Raw genomic sequence first — 27882 nt, 5'->3', positions numbered from 1 at the left:
GATGAGCAGTGAAGGCAGTGCAGCACAGCACCCACAATAGTACAAGACATTGCGAAAGTTATACAGGGTGCATTCGGTAGTATACAATAAGTACTTTCCGAGATCGCTCACGCAAATCTYTTTGACCGATCCGCCCATACATAAAACTCCATTACAGGTACAAGCAGGAACACAAGGAGATGTTTTGTGGCTGGGGTACAGGACGCCATGCCTGACAAGCCAGAGTCTGGATATGATTTTTCGCGGCGAAAAGCAGGCAGCGCTTTCTTTACACATTCTCAGGGCGGAGACTGCGAACGGCCTTGCCCGCTCTCCAGATCTCAAGGTTGCGAATCTCCTCCATCTCCTTCTCAAACGCCTGGCGGTAGTCCTTGCGGCCAGCGTACTCCATGGTGCGCTGAGTCTCCTTACCAGTCTTGACGCTGTCGTAGAGATCCTCAAACACAGGCTTGAGGGTCTCCTTGAAGCGCTTGCTCCAGTCAATGGCACCGCGACGGGCGGTGGTGGAGCAAGCCTCGTACATGTAGTCCATGCCGTTGGCACCAATCAGAGGGTAGAGCGATTGGGTCGCCTCCTCAACGGTCTCGTTGAAGGCCTCGGATGGGGAGTGGCCACGCTCCCGGAGGACCTCGTACTGGGCGAGGAACATGCCGTGAATACCACCCATCAAGCAACCACGCTCGCCGTACAAATCGCTGTAGACCTCCTTCTCAAACGTGGTCTTGTACATGTAGCCGGAGCCGACAGCCACACCGAGGGCAATGGCCTTCTCCTCAGCCTTGCCAGTCACATCTTGGAAGACGGCAACACTGCTGTTGATACCACGGCCTTCCTTGAAGAGAGTGCGGACGGTACGTCCGGAGCCCTTGGGGGCGACGAGAATGACATCGATATCGGAGGGGACCTCGACCTTGGTCTGGTCCTTGAAGACGGGCGAGAAACCGTGGGAGAAGTAAAGAGTCTGTCATGGGTTAGATGGTGCAGCAGGAGGGGGATGGAAACGGTACATACCTTGCCCTTGGTGAGCATTGGCTTGATGTGTGGCCAGGTCTCGCTCTGTGCAGCGTCGCTGAGCRGGTTCATGATGATGGTGCCCTTGTTAATGGCCTCGTCGATGTCGAAGAGGTTCTTGCCGGCGACCCAGCCGTCCTGCTCCGCGTCTTTCCAGCTGGCACCGCCTTTCCGCACGCCGATGATGACATTGAGGCCGTTATCGCGGAGGTTGAGGCCCTGCCCGTGACCCTGCGAGCCGTAGCCGATGAGGGCGAGAGTGTCGTTCTTGAAGTATTCCTAGGAATGGTGTCAGTGTGTCGACGGGGCATTGACAGTGCGCAACAGCATCACCTACCAAGAGCTTCTCACGCGGCCAGTCAGCGCGCTCGAAGACAACCTCCTTGTCGCCGGCGAAATCGACAGTCTTCTTGCCGCGGATCTGCTGCTGCACAAAGGAGGTCTTCTGTGCAGTTGCAACAGCTGGACGGCTGGCGTTCACGGCAGCAACAGCGAACAAGCGCTGCTGGACTGGAGCCCTCAGCTGTCGCATGGATGCGCGCAGCGCACGGGTGGCGTTTTTGCTTGCCATTGTGTATGTTGGGGGTTGTGGGGACGAGTGGAGAGATGGGGAGGAATAGTGTGGTGAAGCTGTCGGAATCTTGGAGATGACTGAATTCTAGGAGGTTTTTCCCAGAGCCCGATATCGCTTCTAGCCTTCACACCAGCCATTGTTATTGGGATCTATTTTCACAATGTCCGTGCTGTTCATGGATAATACTGCGTTTGTTTATACACGTACGTCGCTTGATGACAGGAGGTARGACTGGACAGTCTCCAGTCCTTACCTCGTCAGGCGACTATGAGGTGAGGTGAGCTCGTGAGCTTCATGTCGCTTAATTCGGGCATTCTTGGAGCAGCTCAATGCCATTCTCCGGCCTCGGCTGGCTCCGAATTTCGTTGGCGGTATGGAGATTGCCAAGGTCGATTCCCGTCCAAGGGTCCGTCCTATTGCGCTATCTTACCTACCTATCGTCCTCTTGAACTTGCTACGGCGGACCCGGGCACCGGTCCAGGCTCTTCGACGCATCACTACACACTACGATTCCAATCTTTGCTTGCTATCACAATTTACGATTGTTCAATCAAGGCCTTGGGGTAGCGGATGAACGGCAGTCGGCGGAGCTTCACTTTTGCTAGAGGTTACCTTRCTTCACCACTTTTGGGTCGTCACACGCAGACGTTTGAGCTCCGCTCTCAAATAGCATCAATTTCGTGTCGACCACCACCTCAATACYCCGTTTAACAACATCTTCACTTGCTCGCCGGGACAGAATTTCGAAGCACAAATGCGGCCACTACGGCATGTGCGACCACGACAATAGAGGTGGACACATGACTGTGAGCCTAGGTACTTTACGGCAAGAGACTGCGTTCGATTTGTGCAGGTGCGGATAGGTGGAAGCATTGAGTCAGACCCATTCATAGAGAAGATAATTCACCGTCCCAGAACTACTGACCATAGCTGCGATCCGCTTCTCACGCCTCTACACTGGGAACTCCCACAATTGGAGGTCACATTGACTTGGGGCCATTAAGGCTCTTTCGAGCGGTGCTATCCCGGCACCGGTGCACTCATGTCCATGAGTGCGGAGATCCCTACGCCCTCGGCGGCGTCAAAGCAACCCGTGTCAACACTCGATGTATATGCCAAGGCCTATGTACCGAAGAGTCTGAGGAGTGTMAACGATGCTCCAGCTCTCTCTGTTCCGTGAGTGGAAACGTTCGTATCTTCGAAACAAATTGCTGACTCTGGAGAGGTCGGCCGCGCCACCGTGGATTGACTTCCAAGCGTATGTCCAGTCCTTCTCGGGGGCCATCTTTATGACAGCATTTCCAAAACCTCAACAGAGCTTGTCAACCGGGCAATCCGCCCGGACTGCCTGCAGCGGCGAGTTGGGAATCTCTACATACTCCGACTTCTTTTGTGCCGCAATTTCCAAAGAAGAAAAGGCTCTCCAAGAAGAATGCAACGAACATGACCTATACCAGGTGCAAATACTCCGAGCTGGTCAAGATTCAGAGCACTCAACATACTTGCTGCACGTACCTGGGCTGCGTGAAATCAGCCTGCGAATCGAGGTAGGGGATGTGGTCCATTTGCGCCAGATCCGGCTTGACCGATTCGGAAACATCATTCCACAATTTGCTCTTCGTGACATGAACGGCCAGCCACTGCCTCATGCGGTGATCAGGCGGTATGATGCCGTTGTCTGGAACCTTGATCGTCGAAGAGAGATGGTCACCCTAAGGGTTGACAACTTACATCAATCAAGCCCGCTTTTCAACGCCCGTTTCACGGTGCAGTCTGATCGCCTGTACGCCTTACAAAGGGCCGTCAATGGAGCTCAGCAGCAAATGTCGTTAAGCGGCGAGGAGTGGATGAGGTCGATGTAAGACAGCATATCGTGCGCCTCGCATGTTCGTCTTGCACACAATGCTGACCTTATCCGTACAGGCTATTTCCCGATCCAAGTGATGGAGTTCTACAGGAGAAACTCAACCCTGGCAAGAGCTCCCTACCATTGCATGACCCTCTGCTCAACTACGAGCAAGGCAAAGCAATCTCAACGTTCTGTGGCGCTCACTACGGTCGAGTGCCGTATCTTGTGTCGGGTCCTCCTGGCACTGGGAAGACCAAAACAGTTGTTGAACTGGCAACACAGATTCTGGGTAGAAATTCCACTTCGCGGCTGCTGATTTGTGCCCCGTCCGACTCTGCTGCAGACACTTTGGTGCAAAGATTGAGTAAGTTGCTTGGTCCAAAAGATCTCTTCAGACTAAATTCTCCTGCAAGAGCGTTTCCAGAGGTCCCAGACTCGATTTTACCGTTTTGCTTCGTTGATGGGACCATCTTTTCCTTGCCACCTGCTCCCGACTTTCTGAGGAGAAGGGTTGTGGTTGTTACTTGCCACGATGCTGAAATTTTGCACCGTGCGCGGCTGAGCAACAAGGATCTCTTCTTCCTCGAGAGGAGCATGCACTCAGTACTGCATCCCGAAAGCACGCCTATCAATCCACCTCTACATTGGACTAGCTTGATCATCGATGAAGCTGCACAGGCGACAGAACCCGAGACGTTGATCCCACTCCTGGTAGTAGCGCCTCCAGAAGGGATCCTCCCGAAAGAGATGGCTTTACCCGCGGTGGCTTTGGTCGGCGATCAGCACCAACTCGGTCCACGCACAGCGTCCAAGGAGGCGATGCAGATCTCGCTATTCGAACGACTGCTTTCTCGTCCCTTGTACCGCGATCATCCTCTTGCAAGGCAGGTKCAAACTGGGGGTATCATGCAAAGGCTTACWCAAGAGATGCTTCCCGTTATTCGACCACCTTTCACAGATCTCATCCGCAACTATCGGTCTCATCCCGGAATTCTTGCAATACCGTCCTCGCTTTTCTACAACGACACACTTGAGCCGTCGGCAGCCAATGTTGACTCTTTGCTTACGTGGAGCGGGTTCGGTGGTCACAACGATATGCCAATCTTGTTCATCACGAACCAAGCGCCCGATGAGATCGAGCAGGACGGTGGCGGTTGGTACAACATCGGCGAGGCCAGACAAGCTTTACAGTGTGCCCGTTCTTTCCTGGAAGAGGGTCTGCTYCAACAGCACGAAATCTGCATTATGTCTCCATTTCGAGCCCAGGTTCGGGTGCTACGGCTTCAGGCAAGAGACCATTCTATGCGATTGAATCGCGTGAACATAGGTCCATTAGAAGCATACCAGGGACTCGAGTTCAAGCTGGTCATCGTCTGCACCACTCGCACTCGCGACCGCTTCATCGATCAGGACCTTGCACGCGGACTGGGCGTCATTTACGAGCCTCGCAGATTTAATGTCGCATTGACACGTGCTATGTCAGGGCTGGTCGTTATAGGCAATCCGGACGTGTTGTCGCAGGATGAGAATTGGGCCTCCTTCATGGCTTTCTGCCGTAGAAATGGTGCTTGGAAGGGGGTTGAGGGCGATGAATGGCACACACCTCATAGCCATAAGATCAAGATGTCGAGACTGGAGAATCAGATCAAGTACCGGATGAAAGTCGAGGCAGAGATAGAGGATGGAGCTGGTGGCCTGAATGGACGGATCCGGAGACTTGGCTTGATGGRCAGCGAGGATGATAACAGGTATGTCTCTCTCGGATGGAACATGTTTCCGGTATCGTTGGCAACGGCGTACACACTTGGAACACCTTTACACGAGGCATGTTTGCTAACTTTGGTCCCCCCTAGGTACGAATCCGGGGTGCTGGCTGAGCAGACCTTGAAGGTACAACAGTACGAGCAAGATGAGCACGATAATGTGACGGAGTACAGCGCAGCTGAGGATGCGAGTAACGCACTTTGGGGTGTTGATCCAGAGACAGAAGCTTCCTCGACCGACGCGGAGGGACTACGCTAGACCCACATGAAAATATCCCGCGAGGTGTAATCCGACCGGGACGCTTACATGCATCGGTCGTTTCTCGGTCGTTGCTTTGACGGCAAAGTGTGCGAGTTCATGACCCGGTTTGACGACGTCAATGTTGGGAACAGGTGTGGTCAGGCTGACTGCTCCGATTTCCAGCTTCCTAATTAGGAAGGTCTTGGCATTTTGTCAATGCAGAGTCAAGAACAGGGTCATAGCCAWGATACATAAGTCGTGATACGTAGGGCATGTGAAGCGATGGGTCTAAGTTGGACCTCAAGAAACTCCATGGGGTCCCCTCGAGCCTTGCTCTTCAAGCCCAATATGCGCTACTTTGGTTCTACCCTTTTGCTCTGTCAAGCCGTTCATGGTTATCGATAGATCACTAAACTTTGGTCTTGAGTGTGATGAATCACGGGCATGCTTAGTGCGCCAGCCATTGTCCTCTGCCGTTTTGTAGATTTTGTGAAGCCGATGAAGCCCATCCTTGTGAGTGGGAGTTCCTCGATCCAGTTGCTGCAATAGAACAAGCGAATGACAGCAATTGGGTGCGGATCCCTTCTCCGCTTGCGACACTCCAATTTGAGGCACTGCTCAGGTAACTAGTGAGCGATTTTGGTCATCTACTACATTCTACCACAGTTCAAACCCAGGCGGATGCATGAGAGTGGTCTGGTGGCCGTGACATGCTACCCCAACCCTAACCCTGGCAATCAACATACACTCCCGCGGAGAGATGGGAGTCACTGTGTCGGGGAATGATGCGCAAGAGGACACTCCAACCGAGTCAAATTGTTATGTACAATTAAGACTGCGTACCGAATATATGTTTTGTCGGCAAGGAATCGAAGCGCCTAAGATGTACAGTAAGGTAGGTGCCTTTCGGTGGGTACGGACTGCGCTCCGATCCATGACCACAAGGGGTCCAAATCCAAACTTACTTTTTTGTTTGGTCGCCTCTCGCAAAATGTAGAGACGAATTCCTCCATCTTCATCTTCAGTTCATCCCATTCTCTCTCCCCCTCTCAAATTGTATCAAAATCAGCGGCTTCATCCATCAATCGATCTATCAACGATAGCCGCAATGATGCGCCGCGCATTTGCGAGATGTCTGTCGCTTTCCACCTCTTCTCCCCTAAACCGCGCCCTGCAATCCCGCACCACATCACAGTCGCTACGGATAGCGGCGCAACCCTCATATCCCGCAACGATTCGCAGCATACACCAGTCATCGCTTCTTCGACAGACGTCCGAAGCGTACAGCAGTACCGACGCCGACCGCGATGCGCCCATCACCAAATTTGCCGAGCTGGAGACGCGCAAGATCATCCACCCCAATGTCGTGCGCACCCTGACACAGGACATGGGCCTCGAGACAATGACCGAGGTGCAGGCTGCCACCATCAACGAGGCGCTGAAAGGTACCGATGTCGTGGCGCAAGCAAAGACCGGCACGGGTAAAACGATGGCGTTTCTGCTGCCAATGCTACAGAACATCATCAATCGCGACCCGCATCTCGCAGACCGTGCTCACGGCCGTCGCGGCCCTCGTACCACCGCTGATGATATCCGAGGCCTGATCATCTCCCCAACACGTGAGCTGGCCGAGCAAATCGCCGCCGAGGCCAAGAGGCTCACGCGTAACACGGGTGTCATTGTGCAGGTAGCAGTGGGTGGCACGCAGAAGAGTGCGGGCTTGCGTGCGATTCAGCGCGAGGGCTGTCATCTGCTAGTCGGTACACCCGGCCGCCTGAAGGATATTCTTTCCGACTCATACACTCGCGTGGAAGCCCCCGACCTCTCCGCCCTAGTCTTCGATGAGGCCGATCGACTACTCGACCAAGGTTTCTGGCCTGAGATCCAGGAGATCATGCGGCTCCTTCCCACCTCTGCCGAAAAGGATCGTCAGACCATGATGTTTTCCGCCACACTGTCCAGGGAGGTCCAATCGCTTGTACGCACCACTCTCAAGCCTGGCTTCCAATTCGTCAAGTGCGTTCGTGATGATGAAGAGCCAACCCACAACCGCGTCCCACAAAATGTTGTTACAGTCAACGGATTCGAGAATGCCTTGCCCACATTGGTTGAGATTTGCCAGCGTGGTGTTGAGGCAGCGCAACAACCTGGTGGTAAGCCTTTCAAGGCAATTGTATACTTCAATGCTACTGCAGAGGTCGCCCTTGCTGCATCCGCGCTACAGGCTCTGCGCTCCACTTCCGGCCACGGTCATCCATGGGCGCCAGCTCGCATTATCGAGATCCACGCCAAGCTAGGGCAATCTTACCGCACTCGTGCTGCTGAGGACTTCCGGAGAGCAGAGTCTGGAGTTCTGCTCTCTTCAGATGTCACCGCGCGTGGTATGGATTTCCCCAATGTTACTCACGTCATCCAAGTCGGTCTCCCGTCCAGCCGCGAGCAGTACATTCATCGTATCGGACGTACCGCTCGTGCAGGAAAGGAAGGCGAGGGTTGGCTTATTCTTAACGCTATTGAGGCGCAGGAATCACGTCACAGACTCCGTGATCTCCCTCTCAAGCCGAACCAAGATTTGGAGATTCCTCGTCTAGATCTCACCAAAGCTGCAGATGTCCCTGTCAAAGCTGGCAGAATCCTCGGCATGTACCAAGCTGCTATCAAGACCGTGTCAATGGGCGAGAAGGCAAAGGTGTACATGGCTCAGTTGGGTATATACTCATGGATGCCGCAGAAGCAGCAGCTCATCAATGCCATGAACAATCTCTCGAGATATGGATGGGGACTCACAGACCCGCCGAAAATTGCGCCTGGTTTGGCATCGAAGTTGAGAATTAACCGCTGCGAGGGCGTCAACATTGGAAGCGACAACTTTGGTGGCGATCGAGACGGAGGCCGTGGATTTGGTGGACGCGAGGGTGGATTTGGTGGTCGTGGAGGCGGCAGCTTCGGTGGTCGTGATGGGTTCAGCCGTGCAGGCGGCCGAGGCGGCTTTGGAGATCGCGGCGGCGCTCCCCGCGAGCGTGGAGGCTTCGGAGGTCGTGAGGACAGCTACGGAGGCCATGGAGACAGCTATGGAGGCCGTGGAGGTGGTAGCCGGGGAGGGTATGGCGGTGGACGTCCTTCATACGGAGGTCGCGAGGATGGTGKMGATCKMGGKGGTCGYCRKATYAWYRAWMMAWWWRCCATGTGAGCAAGAGAAAACATGGTGATGAACAGAAAGGGAGAGGGTGGAAAATTTGTACAGATATGTGTGTTGAAGGAAAGGAACCGGACGTGGGATTGGGGTTGTTTGCTCAATGCATGGCGGCGGCGCACATGGCCTGCGTGCCTAAATTGCTGGATTGACACCATTGTAAAAGTAGTTGTTGCTGTTTCCTGAGGCATACATCATGTCTAGGACATGATAATGAGCCAAATCTCCAATCAAGATACCCATTACATTTTAGCTTTGGATGATGGTCTCGTATTCGATACAGTGCCTCTGTGAGATGGTTTCTTTAGCTCAACCTGCAATGCTCAAGCGTAGAATATAGCCTTGTCTTCACTGACCAGACGCGTTCTTTGTCGTCTCGTCCTCCGCCACATAGCCGAGCCCGGGGATAGGTAACCTTGGGATCCACTTTTGCACCCACCTCACCTCCCGGCTAGTGCGGACGACAGCTACGAATCAAACATATAATACAAAGCTCCCCGCAAAACACATAGATGTCTCTACGTCCTTTATTATCACGGCTTCCCACCTGTTTYAAGACAACACAAGCAAGACCCCACTTTCACAACTTCAACACCATCCCCATCACGAAAAGAACAATGGCATTGACATCATGGGACCGTCTGATCCGCTACGTGTCCGCGAAAGATGGCAAGATTCGCTATGGCGAGCCCATAGTCTCCGAGGAAAAACCCGACATCGATGCACTTGCCTTGAACGGAGATTTGAAAGTCAAAATCTTGGAGGGCGCCGGTTTCGTTGAAGCAAAGCACACCGGCGAAGAAGATTCCGTCAAGCAGCTCCTCGGCCCTCTCACTCCAGAAGACGTTCCGATTGTGAGATGCATAGGTTTAAACTACAAAACACACAGTAAGCTTCGATGACATCCCTTCCCACCCACACACACTCCAAAATTCATCATCCACTTACATGAAAATGCAGTCCTTGAAACAGGCTTCGACCTCCCAGCAAACCCCACCCTCTTCATCAAATCCTCCCAAACAGTCTCCAACACTCGCTCTCCCGTTCCAATCCCCAAACTAGGCCAGACTCACTGTGATTACGAAGGCGAACTAACAATCGTCATCGGAGCCGATGCCAAGAACGTCTCCGAAGCAGATGCTCTTAATTATGTTGCGGGCTACGTCACGGGAAATGATGTCTCCTGTCGTGATTGGCAGATGGATAAAGACAAGGCGGGCATGATGCCACAGTGGTGCTTTTCCAAGTCTTTTGACAAGTATGCTCCTCTCGGCCCGGCGATTGTCTCGCCCAAGTTGTTGGGTGATGCCAGTGGATTGAGATTGAGGACTTTGGTCAATGGGGAGGAGAGGCAGAATGTCGGTACTGCGGATCTGTGTTTTGGTGTGAGGAAGTTGGTGAGCTTTTTGTCTACTGGACAGACTTTGAAGAAAGGGAGTCTGATCATGACGGGAACGCCTGGTGGAGTAGGACTTGGAATGAAGCCGGCCAAGTTTTTGAAGGACGGCGATGAGGTTGTGGTGGACATCGAGGGAATTGGCAAGGTTGTGAATGTAATGAAGTTTGAGTAGACTATAGATCTAACACATCGATGCTGATCTCCTACTGTTCCTCGTGATCAAATTACCCTGCCAATCCTCCTGCGTTTCGATGCTGTCCAAATCGGCCAAGTACCAAACCWCTCGTCTTCAATCCTAAAATCTGCGCTCAACGCAAATACCTCTCAAACCGACCTTCCCTCGGAGRCGTGACATCTAGAGTCCCCTCCTCCCTTCGCGCCATCCAAGTGCGCCGATCTGCGTCCAAGCCTGCCAAACTACCCTCAACATCGTTCTCGCTTGTTTCGCTGCTCCTCAAATCTCCACGAACATTCGAGCCCCATCGATCACCGGGTCTGCTCACAATTCCAGGCCTACTCACAATCCCAGGTCTGCCCGGCATGGCCGCACCATCGGCCAAGCTCGGTGGGGTACCAGTAGGATATGTGTATGGACGATGGGGGCGTCTCTCTGGAATGACAGGCGAGAACAAACCTCCCGCAACGGCACCGACTTCCTGTCTGGACATTGTCGTTGCTCGAGTGCGACTCGGCCTAGCAGATACGTTTACGTCTGCTGGTGTCTGAGGCTGAGTGCGTGGGGATTTGCGATCGTCATAGACATGAACTCTGGGAGTAACAGCGCTTTGTGCTTTCGTAAGGCTGGACTCTGATCTGGGAGAGTATGTGACTGAGGATGTTGAAGCTGGCGTCGAAGGAAATGCTACTGGTGTCGGAGCATGAAAATTTGGCGAGCAGGCAATAGTTGGTGAAGGAGACGGCAGATTTGGAGATGGAAGAGCCAGGGACAATGCCACGGCATCCTCTTCGGAGAAGGAAGAGTCATTAGCAGCCTTCAGCGGGTGTCTTCCAGAGTCGCCGTACTCTAGCTTCTGCGTGGTGGACTGCTCATCAGGATTATCGTGCTGAAAAATGTCGCCCGAAAGCAAAGATATTCTGGTATGGCTTCCAGGAGGTCGTTGGAAAGATCTTCCAACCGATCTGGGTCGGCCATCGGCTGGAGACAAGCGGCTGAAGCTCAGTAGCAGTTCATCCAGAGGCGATCCTCTGCTGAGCAAAGACTCCTCGAAAGGCATATGACCTAATTGGTGGGCGCGGCTGTCTGATGAACCACTGATACCACTTGCAGCGCTCACCACACTCGGTATGCGGTACCCGTCTCGATGAGAAGCAACATATCGATTCCACGAAGGTGAGCTACCACTGCTGTGAGCAAGTGGAGCTGGTGACGTCGCCCGAAACAGGTTCGGTGTTGAATGGCTTGTTGACGAAGGAGCTGCGGGCGACGCACGCATATCATTTGAGACGTCTGGTATGATTAGACTTGATGATTTGCTTTGTGTACTGGAGCGGCGCTGTTCGTTACCCGAACGTATGGGCATTGGTATGGTCGTTCGTTGGCAGTCGACGAGGTGCTGCTGTGAGCTTCTTCGCCGCGGGAAGACAACCTGTCTCTGGGTTCCACTACTGCGCCTAGGTGCGGGAATTGAGCTTGGGGGGTGAAGTGCTGGGTATCTTTCCCCGACTGTAGATATGGCAGAAAGGCTTGCATCTTGATCGCCCGTGTGGCTTCTACGACGATATTGGATAGGTGAGGGCCGGGTGGCCGATGTGTTGTTCGTCGTGGAGCTGTAGCTAATCTGTCGACGGTATCCCTGCTGTGAATTACGTTCGAAGGAGGAGCGGACGCGGAGGTTGGAGGTGCTTTGAGTACTTGCTGTTCGTGCTCCTTGTCCGGACTGTTGTGACATACTAGAGCCTCCTAGTGTGTTCTCTTCCGAACCACGTGTGCCAGAGCCGAACCGCATTCGAGGAACGAAGGCTGGTGCTCCAGGATTAAGATTAGCAGGAAGTGCAGGACGTTCAGTGGTGGCCAGAACAGGGTAAGAGGGAGCACGCCTGGCAGTGCCTCCAAAATCGGGCTGTAGGTAATGGCTTCGTGGGTTCGGTGCGTTGTGCGCACGCCAAAGATGCAGATGCTGCGCTTCGATATAAGCCTGAATGGAAGCTGGATCTTCATACAGTACAAAGTCATCGCGCTGAGAAGACTGTCTTGTGGATCTGGAGGTCAAGTTGGCAGCTGCCATCTCCCGCGAGGACCGCTGTATGGCCAGTGGCCGCAAACGTCTCTCACTAATGCCGTCTAGTGCTGAAGGAGACAGACTCCCGCCGCGAGTGGGTATAGATCCATCTCGTCTCTGCGTTCGAAATCCAGGCGACATTCTGGGAACCGGCTGCTGCTCGGCAGGCACACTACTGGACCTTCCAGTTGCATTGTTATCGTCATCGTAATCACTGGTGTGGATGATTGGGGGCGACAAGAAAGTGCGTCCTGGATGAGTGTAGATGTAGTCTGTTTCGCTTCGAGATTCGTTGCAGATCAATGCTCTTGACGAGCCAGAGAGCGCTTGATTCCGGGCTGAATTGTCATCTACTCGGACAACGCTGTGTCTTATCGCTCGGCTTGGACCAGCGCTCAAGCGTGGTTTGGTTGTGTTGACTTTCGCCAGTCTGGCAGCTTCCTGCTTTGCAGCGGATCGTCGCTCAAAGCCAGCTATATCGGAGTTTGTAAGGTTGATTCGTGAGGGTGGACAGTGGAGCATTCTGACTGAACGAGAAGGGAATCTAGGACAAAAGCGCGGTACAAAGGTGTAATGCAAGGTCAAAACAAAAACATGTAAACATGCGAAGCTACGAATGAGCGTGATGAGAAAACAAGCAGGTCAGACTGCTTGAAAAGTGGAAAGCGACTCCTGCTTCAACATTTCCAGACCAACAAAGCCAACGCAAGACCTACCATCGTCGTGGCCTCTCGGTATCACGGGGCATTTTCAACCAACGTATCGCTGTCTCTCTTCACAAAGCAGTCTGAACGTCAACTCGTCCTTGAGGACCTAAGGACTGTCTGTTCCGCGACACCACGAATTGATACGATCAGCATCCTGCAGAGCGGCAAGTGTGGCATCAAAATGTATGATTGGGCTGCGATATCGGTTGCGAACATCGCAGTGGGTTCTTACTTGAGGAAGAAGAACGGCTGCTCAGAAACGTTCGCGATGGATTTCGGCGAGCTCTTCATATGCAACCATAAGCTTGTCATGTGGAAGCTTCATCTTGTTGAAGCACCGGATGTAACCAAGCCATGCTGTCGTCCGTCTCGCAAAGGCACCATCAGCCATTTCGTTCGCTTGTAGGGCTGTTGCAAATACACGGTGGTCGACGGCGGAGGCTCGTCGACTGTTGTCTGTGGCTAGAGGGCAGCCCACAGAGTTGCATGGCGGAAAGTGACACGTGAATGCGTATTGGGTTTTGAGCTATGCAAGACGGCGCGCAACAAATCGTCTGGGTCGTTCAGGTAAGATACCATGATCTCGGCGCCCTGAAGAATGTCTCTTAGGACATGCAGTGTTCCAACCTGGGTTTGGCKGTTCCACGCCACGAACGCGTTTAGACGACAAGRATGGCTGATGCGGGAGAGATTGGCGTAGACACGATGTACACAACTCTTGACACCTTTGAGGTCACTTCATCGTCATAAGCGTCAAATCACACCTTAGCCTCCAAGGTCTGGTTTGCTGCTGGACTCCAGAGCGCCAGGTTAGCCGTACGACGAGCGACGGGTAGACTGTGAATGAAGCCTTGGAGGGCAGAGATCCGGGTGTACGGAGCGGCTGGATCTAGGAACGTTGCGGTGTTGTAAAGTTGGGTCGGCGTAGATGAAAAGGTCATCAAAGGCGCCAGATGTGAGACCTACGACATGCGGTATGGGAGGGCGTGCGTCATTCTTGAGCAGTCCGAGGTTCGTATGAAGGAATGGCTGTTCAGCTCAATGWTAGCAACATATGTTTGCTTGAGTGCAGTCATATATGGCTAGGAGCATCATTCGCGTCGTCGGAAACCCCGCCATGGAGTTTCTCGCAGGAAACCGATTGGGATGACCTTCGCCGGGCCGTCTTCTGCTTCGCATGAGTGTAAACTCAAGCGAGTTTGTCTCTTTTCATCACAGGGCGATGTGCCGGCCGTGAAATTGGGCGCTCAGACCCATCTATTTGTGATGGGCAGGGGCACGTTCGTTCATGACGGCAATGCCATGACTCAAGACACCGAGTGCTTCAGTTCGCTCTGCAGGAACCGAGCGAATGATAGATGCAGGTACGGCTCGGCTGGAGGGGGTTGTGATCGAGGTTGCTGATGTAGGTAGGTATTAATCACCACATCTGCACACGCGGCCATGTGCGTCGATACATGTAAAGTAAGGTAGGTATCTTTGTGAGCAGTGGAGGAAATTGGAGGCCTAGTCTGACATCTCAGCACAGCACAGCTCGTGGGTGACGTTGGCATGGTGGCATGCTTTGGCAATCTGCACTGGTTCTTCGGGATGGTCACGGTCATGGTCATGTCGCTTTGTGAATTGGCGAAAGATAAGTAGCGTCCAGAGTGGAAACAGTTTGCAACTTGTAGAGTAAAGTATTCTAGTTCTACGTGCACTTCTCGACGTCATACCGCACCAACCCAAGTAGCTAACCTAACACCACCTCCTGTATGTGGAAGACGAGACTACGCGCACGCATCGTCCAATGCACACGTCGTACAGGCGTCCGCGAACACTTGATCATCGCGAGATCCAGCTAAATTGACGCCTTCACCACCACCCGTCGCCGTCCGATCCCCCACCCCGACTGGAGGCTCTTCACCGCTGTGCACGCGGTACGGAATGCCGTACATTACTGCTCGCGCTCCCCCTCCACCACGATGAGTGCCGGCGACCTCAGTCTGGGCCCGCTGCGCATCGCCAACCCTTCGCCGACCTCCTCCCCGCCGCCGCCGACATCGTCGAATTCGGACGAGAGCAACAGCACCGTCACGGCAAACCCCGCCCGCCGACCCGCAGAGCTCCTGCCGACCCTCTCGCATACGTCCATTGGCGGCGGCAGCAACGATAACAGCAGCCTCGGCTTCGACCCGGACACCTACCACGTGCAGACTACCGACATCCCACTGGCTTCCTCGCCGGCGTCACGCTCGCCCGCTCAACAGCAGCACGAAATCCAAGAACGGCAGCTGAATCACCGCCGGAGCATGCCACTGGCGCAACAGGCGCAACAGAATGTGTTGTACTCCACCCAGTCCGGTAGCTACAGCCCGCAGACCCGTAAACCGAGTGCGCAGAGCGGTGGACCGGGCTCACGCACAAGCGGCATGTACACCCAACAGCACAATTCCTCTGCAGGCTCTGGCATCTCCACACAGGGCTCATACAGATACCGAGACGATGTCGGGCTGAGCGATCCCACTGGTGGCTTGTCTCGCAGTGGGTCGCGCAGTGCACGCCAGATGGTGGATTCCGTGCCACATCGGGAATCCAGCAGGAGTTACAGGCAGCCAAGCGCAGTCACCAATAACGGCAATGGTACTGCTCCCCAGCGAGCTTTCTCACAGAGGGTTAGGGTGCCCACCACCGGCTCAAGCGCAAAGGCAGGGGGCTACGATGGTTCGGAAGCGCAGTATACCGATGCACCGCGCATGCCGGCCACCGCGGCGGAATGGAGAGATCGTGGAGCTGCCACGGGCATGGTACGCGAAAAGGATGCATCTGGCCAGTCGCACACGCGTCAGGTCAAAAAGGGCGTGCACGACTTCACGTTTGGGCGTTTGTTAGGTGAAGGCTCGTATTCCCTGGTTACGGCAGCTGTCGACCGGACGTCTCTAACCGAGTACGCCGTCAAGGTCCTGGACAAGAGGCACATCATCAAGGAGAAGAAGGTCAAGTACGTGAACATTGAGCGAGATACTCTCAACAGATTAACGGAACATCCTGGGATCGTTCGCCTGTACTACACATTCCAGGACGAGCGGTCATTGTACTTTGTTTTGGACCTGGCTCCAGGAGGAGAACTCTTGGGCACGCTGAAAAAGCTGGGCTCATTCGATGTCGAATGCACACAGTTCTACGCGGCCCAGATTCTGGATAGCATAGCATACATGCACGGTCGAGGTGTAATCCACCGAGATTTGAAACCGGAGAATGTTCTCCTGGACGAGAAGAGGCATGTGAAGATTACCGATTTTGGCACGGCCAAGATCCTACCCGATCCGCGAACCACGCCGAACAGGAGTCTGGCGGAAGATGCTGGAAGTCCCACCAACGGCGACGATGGGGGAAATGACAAGGCAAATTCTTTCGTAGGGACTGCAGAGTACGTTAGCCCGGAGCTGCYCCGCGATAAGAATGCGTGCAAAGCGTCTGACCTGTGGGCATTCGGATGCATCGTTTACCAATTGCTGGCAGGGAGGCCTCCCTTCAAAGCTGCAAATGAGTATCTCACCTTTCAGAAGATTCTCAGTCTGGACTACCAATTTCCCAACGGCTTTCCTGAGCTAGCGAAGGATTTGGTGGAGCGCTTGTTGGTACTAGATCCCGCTGCTCGACTGCCCGTTGAACACATCAGAAACCACAGGTTCTTTGAAGGCATCAAGTGGGGCAAGAGTTTGTGGGTTCAGCCAGCACCAATGCTCAAACCATGGGTTCCTCCCCCCTCGGCACCTATAAGGCTCAACGGGACAAGTCGAAGTCAAAGCAACGGTAACGGTGGTAAGCTTGCAAACATGGCAGCTGCTACGGCGATGCAAGCACAGGGCGCGACGTCGCAGTCGCAGTCGCAGCCGCAGCCGCAGCCGCATGTCCAACCGCAGTATTCATCTCAACCTGACCCTCAAACGGCCGCGCAGTCTAGACGGCCGCAGCTCATGAATGTCACCGAGTTGGCACCACCAAGTCAACTGGATATCGAATGGGCTCCCGTAATGAAGAACAACAACGAGCGCATACTCAAACTTGGCAATCTTGTCGTTACAACCTCCTCTCAAGCGAACAGTCCTACCGGAAAGAACGGTGAACCTTCCACGCCGCAGGAAAAGCCAAAGTTTGCTCGCTTCTTCAGCGGCAACGTCAACAAGAAACGCGAGAGGCTGATTTTGATCACCAGCTGTGCGAGGCTGGTCGTTGCTGCAACTGGTGGCAATGAGAAGAAAGCAAAGATGGAGATCAACTTGGCAGCGCCTGGTGCAACATGGCAGAGTTTTGTCGATTCGAAAGGGTTGACATACTGGTGTTTCGACACGGTCAGTCAATGTCTCAAGAAGCAGCTCTATGTACCTCTTTACTGACCCTGACGCAGCGAGACAAACATTATATCTTTGAAGATCCACGCGCGACTACCTCTGACCCCCAAGGCAGCAAGTACAGCACTCAAGAGTGGCTAGATGCAGTGGAGCAAGCTCGCGAGGTCGCCATGGCCACCTCACTTGCCGACAGTTACTCGGGCGAAGCAATGATGAACGACATGAGCCATGCTGAGGGGACCGGCCTGAGTAGCCCATCCGACTCCATGGGGGGTGATGCTGCTATGCCCCTGTCTGGACCGAGCGCTGGTGAACGACATATGCTCCGCCACACCTTACGCAGGAACACCGACGATGAGAGTCTCAAGGGGAGGAGGCGCTTCAGCAAGCGCAATTCCAAGAGTGGGTTGGCGGCAGTGTTTTAGGAATACATGGCTGCTGAACGCTTGAACCCCACGAGGCTGAAGCATGAGGGACCACCGGGCTGAAAAACAAAGGCCAACGGCTGACATGCACAATCGCAAACCTCCCCGCCATCCACCACCATGTGCCGGAGAAGGGTCAGATATGGTGTACGAGGCGAGATCGTGCGTAACCACATATGCTCCGGTGTTCTCGCCGCCGAATCATAAGGACCCACATACCAACACGACTTTCTCCCATACAGTTGTCAAAATATCATTCAAAATCTCACCGCCACCGTGTGCATACATTGTTACTCGTGGGCAGAACGCGGTTGCYTGAGGAGACCTGCCGAATTCCTTCCAGAACTGGCTACGCAAGATATGGRAATGGTATGCTTCCCTAAAGTACCACGGGATCTTGAAAGCGATTGCAGCGAGCAAGCGTGTTTTATGAACACTACGTATTTGCCTTTCTTATTTTTCGATTCCTTCCCCGCGCTATTCTCCTTTGTGTTACTTGGTTGTACGGACACATTTCTCAAGTGGAATGCATGGGTGCGACTTTGAGACTTTGCATAAGTGCCGCAGCGGCAATCCCAATGGTGTAGACCATCGACGAAGTCCGTAAGAGCGCGGGCGGAGAGATTGATACATCGTATTGTGCAGGAACTAGGAGGGCGGGTCAGAAGATGCAGATATTATATGGATACCTGCCAAAGAGTCAGTGGGGCGACAGCGGAACCTGTCTGTTCTGCGGGCATTTCCTTCCTGTCGCAAATCAGACGGATACTTTTATGCATCTTCCACGTTTGACTGCTGCTCGCACTCGCCACGAGGCTTCCAAGGTCTTTTCGGCCTTGCGGAAACGTCTGCTAGGGACATTCTGTTGAGGTCGTCGGTCACTTGTTCGCATTCTGACAATCCCGTGCCTTGCTTGCACATCCACAGCTCACAAGTGGCTGGTTCAGGCGGATGCTGTGCATTCACAATGCCTGCTTCGACCGAGAGTCGCCGGACTGCCCTTTCCGACTCTTGACCGAATGTTTGTGCATGACTTTTGGTTCTAATGCACGTCTAGGTCTTTTCCGACGGTTCGGGAACGATGCGTTGGCTTTCGGCATCCCTGTCGACCATGCTGTCAAAGCCGGAAGCGAAAAGGAAAATGTGATGGAAGTCGTCGATCCGGCCTCCTCGTTACGGCAATCGCGTTTTCGCCGTCAACTCTCATGCCGGGATCATGGGTCTAGCATTGGAGTGTCGTTCACCGTTCGTATTTTGCCTTCCAGAACAGCGGCCGCCGCGTGGACTCGACATTGTCCGTGGTTCTGCCAGTCGCCCTGCAGTACAGCCTGCAGACTAGGTACTGCCTCCACCCCACTTCACCCGTGCAGTGCGACACACCGCTGCCGTTGTAGAACGACGACGCTGCTCATCAGTACTTCACAACTTCGCATCTGACAGTGTGTTTGAGCGAAATGCAAATGATATGTACCTTGTCATCACACAGCAGGCACCTCCGCTGGCCAAGTCAGCAGCATCGACATGACGACGAGCCGCAATGGCAACATTGCCAGCGTGAGCCAGACTCGCACCAGCATCGTTCAGCTGACGCCGCCTGCCCCTGCAGTGGCGCCAGTGGGAGCAATGAATGAGAAGGTCAAGAAGCTCGTTTTGGGGCATCTTCATTGTCAAGTATAGCGCTGTCGAACAAATGTTGTACCGCAGGTCGCGGCCGTTGACGAGCCGTGGACGATACAAGCATCTGTGCTGCTGTGCCGTTGATGCGTCTGCATTCAAGGCTATTAGTTCTATTGGTGGAGCTGACGAAGCCACGTCTGATCTCGTCCTCCTATCGCAACCAGCGACTTGTCTATACTGTTCACCAACACCACTTTACAAACCCCCTAAGCATCTAGTCAGACTTCTACCGACGTGCAAAAAAATGACAGGCAGACATGAAGGCGCCACCTCGCGTGCAAGCGCCATCGTGGCAGTGGGGGCCGTCCAAGCCAAGTGACAACCTCGTCCAGACGCGCATGCACGCCAAATGAGATGCCATAGGTCGCACAAACACGGGCAGCGAGAGAGTTGCACCCAGCTGGTCGGGTCCGAAAGGTCGTACAAGGCGTCTGCTGGCCTCCCAACGTGCGACGCTCCACCAATACAATTTTCTCTTGTCCACACTCGACCTCACTGGGCGCTCGATCTCCTCCATCCCAGACGTTGCTTGCATGGCGGAATCCCTTCCAGACGAGCTATCGATGKACTCTCGCTTGTACACCGCGAGTAGTGCAGCTGCGTCCTTCTCCTTCTCCTGCGTCCGATCTCTGGTTGTCTATCCGGTAAACACAATCTTTTCTTCTTCAAAATATGTACATTCACAACAACGAAAAACTGCGCCCATAATAGCATAACATTAATACCAACTCAACGACCCGTATCATCACACCACCCCCGGCTGATCGACATGGCCGCTCGTACTTTTGCGCAGGTACCTCCAACAGCCGCAACAATTGCTTTGAATGCCTACATCTATGGCTACGGCGGTCATTCACTAGTCACGCCTCACCAGGCATTGAAACAGAAATGGTGGACTGACGAGCGCATCGACGCGCGAATTACCCGCGCATTCGTGATATCCAAACTCCGTGGCGAAGAGAGGGAATTCTTGGATCGACCGCTTGCCTTTGGAGAAGGATTAACGGACGACACATACATGGAATGGATACTGGACCGTGCAAAACGACTCTTCCTGATCCTGACCCAGATAGGCGTGCCGGACCAAATCTTTGGCTGTATAGACGATTCGTGGGACGATGATGACCTTCCGATCCCTCTAGAGAATGTCAAAAGTCTGGAGCTTTCATATGATAATGACGAAGTCTTGAACAAGAGATTTTACGACATGCAGTTTGTCTATCTCCTACGAGAGCTCAAGGCAGGAGACCACATCAGTTACGGCCCGAAAGAACACATACCGATGGAGTACGTCAACACATTACCGCCTGCTGTCTGCTTGCAGCCTTATGATCGCGTACATCTTCCGAGTCGCCCCGAAGAAGTGAGTTACTTTGTTATGTTGAGATACGAGGGCGCAACAAGAGTGCGCTGTAACGTTGCTTCTTGCACGTACTGATTTCATGTGTCGCAGGTTCTTACACGAAGGAAGTACTCTCTGACAGACAAGGATACCGGTCAATCTCTTCTTGAGACATTTACACGAGATGTAAAGAAGGCGAGAGCACTTTCACACGAGCATGTAGCTACTGCTTGGGCCACATACTCAACCGAGGGCTCGGCTTACATCCTGTCGGATTTTGTCCCAGAGCACACTCTGGGGACTTTTATCGACCATCGCACTCCTGTGCAGTTCATGAAAGTCAACCCGGTGGAGCGATCGATCTTAGTGTGTGAGTGGTTGCACTGTCTTGCAGACACATTGGCATCACTCCACCATCGTGGCGTGGCTCACACAGCGATTCGACCATCCAATATTTGGATTGATGTCAAGAACCGAATAACATTCGCCGATGTTGGCTGCATTGGGACCTTCCAGAGGAATAAGAAGGTCATCAAAACGGAACCCTACGACTACGCCGCGCCGGAATCGCAAATATGCAGGACGCCCATCGTGCTTCGGAACAATTCACCTCCTGTCAGCAGCATGAGCTTCTTCAACAAGAGCCGTAAGCTGAGCATACTCTCCGACACCAGTAGCTCTACAAGCGGTTCTTCCGGTGAAAGCAGTACGCGAAGCAACAGCTTTACTAATCTGGCGAGCATTAGTCCAGAGACTCCACCGTCTGCCACTGCTCGGTCCAGCAGTATTGGAGCTGACTTTGTGGCCCTTTCGCCGACTTTGGGAGGCGCTGCATCACCACGAAGTATCCGTAACTTCTCCCGCCGCCTGGTAGCACCATCGCACAAATCGAGTTCTTCGTCGTCTAATCGTAGCATAAGCACGCCACTTCTCCCTCGGTCCAATCTAATAGATCCAGTTACGCTGCAAGACCTACCTAATGCGACGCCTGAGATGTCGGACATATTCTCTCTGGGCTGCGTCTTTCTGGATATCATAACATTCGTAATCCGGGGCAAGATTACTGATTTCGTCAAATTTCGTAGCACGCGCGTTGCTGTGCCTTCTTCTAGGTCCAGCTCCAAGACAACCTATCGAACCGACACATCCTTTCACTCTACACCAGATAGGATACACGCTTGGATCGATGTCCTCGAAGAAGACAGCCTTGGCCGCACCGAAACAGTCTTTCGAGGCATACCAGACATACTCCGCTTGATTCGCTCGATGATGGCACAGAACGCCACAATCCGCCCTACGGCGCTCGAAGTTCGAGAACGACTGCATGAGATTCTGGTGGGGGAGTGCTGCGTGGAGGCTTTGTGTTGCGCTGGCCGAGAATGGGAGCTTCCCACACACTCCTCTGATGCAAACGATCAAGACAGCTCGATGCGTGGCTCGCTCTTCCGTAGAGAGCGGGATGAGTTGAGCATTGCGACTGGGATGTTGGGACCGACCTCGCAGGTAAGGAAGAAAGGGGTTAGCTTTCTCCGCAGTAGGGGCTCGCTTGGAGATGGAACGGGTCATGAGATGGATATGAGTGTTCTGGGGCAGGTGGAGGTGAATGACGACGGTGAAAGACAGCAAAGGAGAAGGAGTTCGGCGAGTATGGCGACGGCTAAGATGGCTTCGTGGCGGGCTCGCCTCTTCTCGAATGAATGAAATGTAGACTATGATACCCATTTGCAATGCCATCGATGCATGCGTTTGTCGTGTGAGCAGCGCGAGAGCGCAAGAGTGAAAGAAGCGTGACTGTAAGATCCGCGCCCATTCACTGCGTTTGAAGCACGTGCTGAGCTTGAGGTGTACTACCATTTCTCTGCTGCATCTGGAAATACTGCATGCTAATAACTTTCGCGTTGGCGGTCGAGTCTGCGGAATTCAAGAAGGCACACTACCCCAACCCTCACCCTATCACATCGGTAGGTAGGTGGCAATCTGTGGCGGCTGCGCTGATTGGTCGAACAAATCGACATCATCATCGAAGGACATTGGAGCTCTGGCCAAACAAATATACCAACACTCCACCATAATCTTTTCTCTTTCACACAGACTGGCCAAAATCGCAACCATGACTCCCGCTCGTCTACTTCTCCGATCAAGCCAATTGCTCGCGCGCTCCAACGTGCGATCCTTCACCAGCAGCAGCTCTCGATTCGCTGGCATCCCTCTCAATGAACGAGGCAACGATACTGCCGAAGAATACAGGCGGTACATGAAAGAGAAGCCGCTGAACCCGCACATGACCAACACCACCTCGACCATTGCCAACGAGATGCCCAGCATTGGCAAGGATGCTGCTCCACCGGAGCTCATCACAAGTGTAGACAAGGACTTTGTGCCCAAAGACTCGGTGCAGGAGAACACGGACAGGATGACGGGCGGCACACAGGCAGCTGCCCCTGACTCCGGAGTGAATGCAGACCTAGGGGTAGGTGAAATTGAGGGCGGAACCTTCAAGGTCGAGCCACTCCGCCGCACAGGCGAGGACGTCAACACCACCCGTGCCCGTCTCCTTTGTAAGCTCGAGCCGCTTGGTCAAGTCCGCCCTGCTGACGCTGATTGTTCGAATTACAGACCAAAGCCGCAAAAGAGGGACGCTAGAGTCCGACCTGCTGCTGTCCACCTTTGCCGATGAGCACCTCGGCTCGATGACGGAGGCACAGCTGCAGCAGTATGACACATTCCTCGACGAGAACGACTGGGATATCTACTACTGGACGACGCAGGAGGCACCGCCTACTTCCATGGCATATGCTGAGGGTGCGGGACCAGACATGGCGGCACCCGAGGCACAGGGCAAGGATATGGAGGGAGGAGCGAACAGCGCGGGTGGGAAGTTGGTGCGTAAGCCTGGAACTGGCGAGTGGGCGCAGACTGTCGGCACCTTCAAGCCTGCCTACCGACCTGTACCTCAGAGGTGGAAGAACAGTGAGATTCTGTCGTTGTTGAGGAAGCACGTCATTGATCGCAGCGCCGGTGGAATTCATATTGCTGGAGGCGAGGAGGCACCGGTGGACTCGAGCGGCAGGAAGGGCGGTGGACTTGGTTTCATGCCGGAGCTGAAGAACTTCGACCGACCATGATCGGTGAGGTGATGCATGATTCTGAACTGTACATATTGTAAAACACCGCACGACTGGTATGTGACTCCGGAAAATACAGCACCATCTTATTGACATCTCGCCGCGTTGAAACTATCGACAGTGCAACATCTCCTCATCAACTGGTAGACTATGCGAGCATGAGGAGCCAGATGGACCCTAGGATGATGCTGCAGGTGGGAACGTCCCACAACCCCTGAAGGACTTCATGACCAAAGCACCTGCTTCCAGCACGATGAGGAAGGCTCAATGCAGTTGAGACTGTAAAGCAGTCATCGAACGACAGTCTTACATATGACCTTTAAAGACCTGTTCATTACATGTATCATATACCATCATCATAACTATCGCATTGCCTCACCGAGTCCCGTCTGAACACGCTCAATCATCATCAACAACTTCTACACAACCTCAGGATGTCTACCTCAGCCTCTACGTCAGCCAGCTCAGCGCTTTTCAAGCGATGGACCGACAATCATGATTCACTCGGCGGTCCCACCGACTTCCATACCTTCCAGCACTATCTCGATCTATACGTCCTCGCAAAGAAGTCCAACATTGAAGAGCTACAGAACAAGGGTACATTGCCATTTCTCAGAACACACAATTGCAACGACGCTGATAAATCCCGCAGTGATGGATCTCATCAGGAATTACTATCGCGCCGAGAGAATGACTGCTCCCGCCTTCCGCCTCGAGTACATTTACACCGCGACGCACGAGCCAAACGCAATGAAGCTCTTCCTTTTGCAGAGCGCAGCATACCGCATTTTGTGCGAGCAACCAGACGACTCCGGACATCTCATCTCCGACTCAATTCGTGGTACACTGTCCAAGAACAACGAGATGGCCGTCGATTTCGCAGAGGCTGTCATTGAGCTGAGCAGGAACGGACTCGCTGATCCCCGCCATGGGTCTGACTGTGTGTAGCATGTCCACGAGAAGACCCCAAAGTGCGCTACTTACGTAGCAGAGGCGTGGCAGAGTGATGGCATAGCGGAGGGTGCCGAATTGTGAGACCTGCCATTCGAGATGATGTCGTACGCGGCGTCTCCTGCGAAGTGATGTCGTGGAAAATTCTACTCCATAAAGTGAAGAGGACGATCCTGAGCACGAGGAACCCGCATGGCTGAAAGTCGACGAGAGCTGGGAGAGCATGTGTACCTAATTTGCCGCACCTAAATGAGATGCTTACTCCTGAAGTATGCCCTCAAGTATACGATCTGCCACACGCCCAATGCAACCAACAGTCCCATGCTCAAAAAAGCAAACCATTTGACCCGCTCGTTTGTCGACTCATTGGTATCCCGCAGCTTCATCTCTCGACTCCGGAGGTAGTCCATCTCATCGACAATCTCTTTTGCGGTCTCGGAGATGCGGCGCAGCTCTGCTTCCACAGGCTTGAGCTTCTCACCAGCCTGAATGGCAGACCAATCCTTGGCGTCGGCGCCAATGTCAATGTCCAGTTCGATGCTGCGAAAGGGCGACATGACGGCGTGCTTGGCGGTGAGGATGTTCTCAAAGCACACGTCGAATGCACTGTCATCGTGGGCGTTGAAGGCGTGGCGCGATTCGCCTGCAATATCGCGTGGTCGGCCATAGTCATTGCCAACGGCGTCTTTGATCTAGTCTCTCCATTGGTACAGTTTCCAAGCCATGAAAGGTGCATATGCCATGTCAGACTTACGTGCATGTTCAGCGTCTGGCCATCCCCGCGGGCGCCGCTTGCAGTGACGGTCACCACGACCAGCTGATCTCTTCCAACAAAGTTACGTATGCATCGTTCCTTCGCGGCCGACTCGTGGCCAGGGTGTGCTTGGATGTCGAACTTGAGGGACACAACGGCAAGAGGCAGAGTTGCCAGCAGCCATTGAAGGGCCAGCATCGTGGGATCTTTGCGCAAAGGATTGGTGGTGGCTGTGAAGTCCAGAGATAGATTTCTCGGGGGAAGATTTGTCTATAAACAGACTCTGCTCTTCGGTGTTTGACGCGACGGGTGGGTATGTACGTGCGTGTGGAAAGCCTACGTGTGTCAAATGCAGCGAGCGTGTCGTTACTTTATCCCGAGGACGGGCCGGACCTTCCTGGACCCTTGACTGCTTCCCTGACCTTGATCGCGGGTCTGCGTCCTTCGCGGATTGTTTATGTGCACCTTCCATTACAATGCTACAGTTTCGAGCTGTATCAGCGCAGTAATGCATCCTTAATCACAACATGAAGATCTTGACGGTCAGATGGAGACGCAATGAGTGATTTGACCTGATGGGCGCTTTCGATTCTGGCTACTTGAGTATTTGCCTGGATTCCCTGCATGCCTCTGTGCTGACGGCTCTGTGGATCTCGCGGTCCACTTCGACTCACCAAGAAGCGGCGTTTCGCGGTCTTCTGAGTTTGTTCTTGAGATGCTCACATCTAGGTAGAAGTAGCCTTCGTCTCCAAGGAACGCTTGCCGGATCCACAGGACTATGTTCCAGCCCATCGCTCGCCAATTTGCCATCGCCTTGAGCGCCTAGGTATGAACATCTCCCCGCACCCTGTAGCTATCCAAGTAGCAGGAGACTCTTGTTCGACGGACCTGCCAAGTTCTGTGATCTGAGAAGCGATGATGCCACTCATAATGTTGCTTGTCCCGCGCGAAGAGGATCGTTGAAACGCCATTCGACAGATCGCCGGGAGTGAGACCCAAGAAACAGGCCCGCGAAGCCCAACAATTTGGCCAGGTCCACCCTCTCAAACTTGTATCGCCTGCTCTTGCTGAACCTTGAAGCCAACTGGATGTTGGTGTCTCTCGCCGTGGCGAAGGCTCACATCCCAGGATTGCAGTACATTTGAAGGATCTGCCGTCAGCATACACCCAGAAGATGTGCCGTTTCGTTGTATGGTCAGTCTAGACTGTTCCCCAACACCTACGGGCGTCCGAACAAACGACACTCGTGCTTGCGGGCTACCATCGGTGCTGACGCCATCGACGCCCTCTCATTCCAGAGCACAGAGCCAGAATCGCTGATACCTCTGGTCATACTCAGTAAAGGCCGGCGCTATCATTCAAGTACAGGTGATGTTCATCCTAGAAGCGATGGATTCCGGGGAAGGTGTGCAAACATCGCAACAGGTGCGAGTTCTGAAGGATTCGGCGGCATTATCTGACAAGGTAGCCAACGACACGGCTGAATTGTTTGTCAATCCTGCGTTCAGACTTCTCATTTGTCGGCCGGTTCATTCGCCTTTCATGAGATGGGCTACTGACCGTGCCGGGTCCACAATGGCGCAAAACCCCTGATCAATCTATCATTGCAAGCGGAAGACTTTGTCGTGCAATCAGTCGGAGGCTGCAGCTTCCCGATATGAAACAAATTTGCTTTTAGAACTCTGCTATCCGAAAGAAGGTCGTTCACGATTGCGAATAATAGCCTGAGAAGCATACGCAAACCAAGAGGAGATCTACCTGTGGGGGAGTGCACAGCTCACTGCGGGAGATGAGCAGAAGAGTGCGCAAGAAGCAGATCGTCAACACAACGCCGACAACCATAGCGCTGAGAATGTTCGGTGACTTTGTGCGAGAGATGTCGTTAGTCTCCTTCGCGTCGCGCACAGGCGCTCCAAGTCCTATTCGCGTTGATTGGTCCATTTGGGTCGTTCGGCGTCCCTATCGCACGTGTCGACTGGTCAACGTCCAATCAATTGTACATTACGCTACCAGGGCGAAATAGGGAGTCGAAATCTGACATGTGCAAGTCGGTAGCAATGGAGTTCGTCTCCGGCAAAAGGGGAGGCATATGGTTTGGAAATAGACTTTTGCTTGACTAAGTCCCAAAGTGGTGGGAATCTAGCACGAATGAAATCCGCCGATGATCTGCCTCCCCTTCTAGATTGTACAAGACACTACTGGCATTCGGTGATCGGGGCTCCTGGTCCCAACACACATACGGGGGACTCTCCAGGAAGCCCACCTTCGGTGATTGGGCCACGCAGACGGCAGCCCTA

General features: G+C 53.6%; 10 protein-coding genes; 7 read left to right on the top strand and 3 right to left on the bottom strand.

The window, feature by feature from the left end:
• Window positions 1-268: 268 nt before the first annotated feature.
• Window positions 269-1582, bottom strand: RCC_03323 (probable ketol-acid reductoisomerase (ilv-2); the record flags this gene model as incomplete). XM_023768613.1 has 3 exons in its annotated part: window positions 269-961; window positions 1012-1290; window positions 1349-1582. The coding sequence occupies 3 exons, from the start codon at window positions 1580-1582 to the stop codon at window positions 269-271; spliced, it is 1206 nt and encodes a 401-aa protein (XP_023624381.1).
• Window positions 1583-2633: 1051 nt separating this feature from the next.
• RCC_03322 (uncharacterized protein) lies at window positions 2634-5456 on the top strand (the record flags this gene model as incomplete). XM_023768612.1 has 4 exons in its annotated part: window positions 2634-2761; window positions 2811-3443; window positions 3509-5182; window positions 5288-5456. 4 exons carry the CDS (start codon window positions 2634-2636, stop codon window positions 5454-5456), a joined length of 2604 nt encoding a protein of 867 aa, XP_023624380.1.
• A 1090-nt stretch (window positions 5457-6546) lies between these two features.
• Window positions 6547-8628, top strand: RCC_03321 (related to ATP-dependent RNA helicase mss116, mitochondrial; the record flags this gene model as incomplete). Its single annotated transcript, XM_023768611.1, has 1 exon — window positions 6547-8628. The coding sequence occupies one exon, from the start codon at window positions 6547-6549 to the stop codon at window positions 8626-8628; it is 2082 nt and encodes a 693-aa protein (XP_023624379.1).
• A 620-nt stretch (window positions 8629-9248) lies between these two features.
• On the top strand, window positions 9249-10202 carry RCC_03320 (related to bifunctional 4-hydroxyphenylacetate degradation enzyme; the record flags this gene model as incomplete). XM_023768610.1 has 2 exons in its annotated part: window positions 9249-9519; window positions 9592-10202. The coding sequence occupies 2 exons, from the start codon at window positions 9249-9251 to the stop codon at window positions 10200-10202; spliced, it is 882 nt and encodes a 293-aa protein (XP_023624378.1).
• Window positions 10203-10338: 136 nt separating this feature from the next.
• RCC_03319 (uncharacterized protein) lies at window positions 10339-12792 on the bottom strand (the record flags this gene model as incomplete). The annotated part of the gene is made up of 1 exon (XM_023768609.1): window positions 10339-12792. One exon carries the CDS (start codon window positions 12790-12792, stop codon window positions 10339-10341), a length of 2454 nt encoding a protein of 817 aa, XP_023624377.1.
• Window positions 12793-14941: 2149 nt separating this feature from the next.
• RCC_03318 (related to 3-phosphoinositide-dependent protein kinase 1) lies at window positions 14942-17736 on the top strand (the record flags this gene model as incomplete). XM_023768608.1 has 2 exons in its annotated part: window positions 14942-17311; window positions 17368-17736. The coding sequence occupies 2 exons, from the start codon at window positions 14942-14944 to the stop codon at window positions 17734-17736; spliced, it is 2739 nt and encodes a 912-aa protein (XP_023624376.1).
• Window positions 17737-20182: 2446 nt separating this feature from the next.
• On the top strand, window positions 20183-22456 carry RCC_03317 (uncharacterized protein; the record flags this gene model as incomplete). XM_023768607.1 has 2 exons in its annotated part: window positions 20183-20776; window positions 20867-22456. The coding sequence occupies 2 exons, from the start codon at window positions 20183-20185 to the stop codon at window positions 22454-22456; spliced, it is 2184 nt and encodes a 727-aa protein (XP_023624375.1).
• A 409-nt stretch (window positions 22457-22865) lies between these two features.
• On the top strand, window positions 22866-23880 carry RCC_03316 (related to EMI5 Protein required for transcriptional induction of the early meiotic-specific transcription factor IME1, also required for sporulation; the record flags this gene model as incomplete). XM_023768606.1 has 2 exons in its annotated part: window positions 22866-23313; window positions 23372-23880. The coding sequence occupies 2 exons, from the start codon at window positions 22866-22868 to the stop codon at window positions 23878-23880; spliced, it is 957 nt and encodes a 318-aa protein (XP_023624374.1).
• A 434-nt stretch (window positions 23881-24314) lies between these two features.
• Window positions 24315-24828, top strand: RCC_03315 (uncharacterized protein; the record flags this gene model as incomplete). XM_023768605.1 has 2 exons in its annotated part: window positions 24315-24477; window positions 24533-24828. 2 exons carry the CDS (start codon window positions 24315-24317, stop codon window positions 24826-24828), a joined length of 459 nt encoding a protein of 152 aa, XP_023624373.1.
• Window positions 24829-25076: 248 nt separating this feature from the next.
• RCC_03314 (probable ERV25 protein (component of the COPII-coated vesicles)) lies at window positions 25077-25783 on the bottom strand (the record flags this gene model as incomplete). XM_023768604.1 has 2 exons in its annotated part: window positions 25077-25523; window positions 25586-25783. 2 exons carry the CDS (start codon window positions 25781-25783, stop codon window positions 25077-25079), a joined length of 645 nt encoding a protein of 214 aa, XP_023624372.1.
• Between the last annotated feature and the right edge of the window lie 2099 nt (window positions 25784-27882).

Source organism: Ramularia collo-cygni, assembly GCF_900074925.1.
Source record: "Ramularia collo-cygni strain URUG2 genome assembly, contig: RCC_scaffold04, whole genome shotgun sequence".
NCBI lineage: Eukaryota > Fungi > Ascomycota > Dothideomycetes > Mycosphaerellales > Mycosphaerellaceae > Ramularia > Ramularia collo-cygni.
Note: the sequence above shows the minus strand (reverse complement) of the source record. Positions and strands in the feature narration are given on the sequence as shown.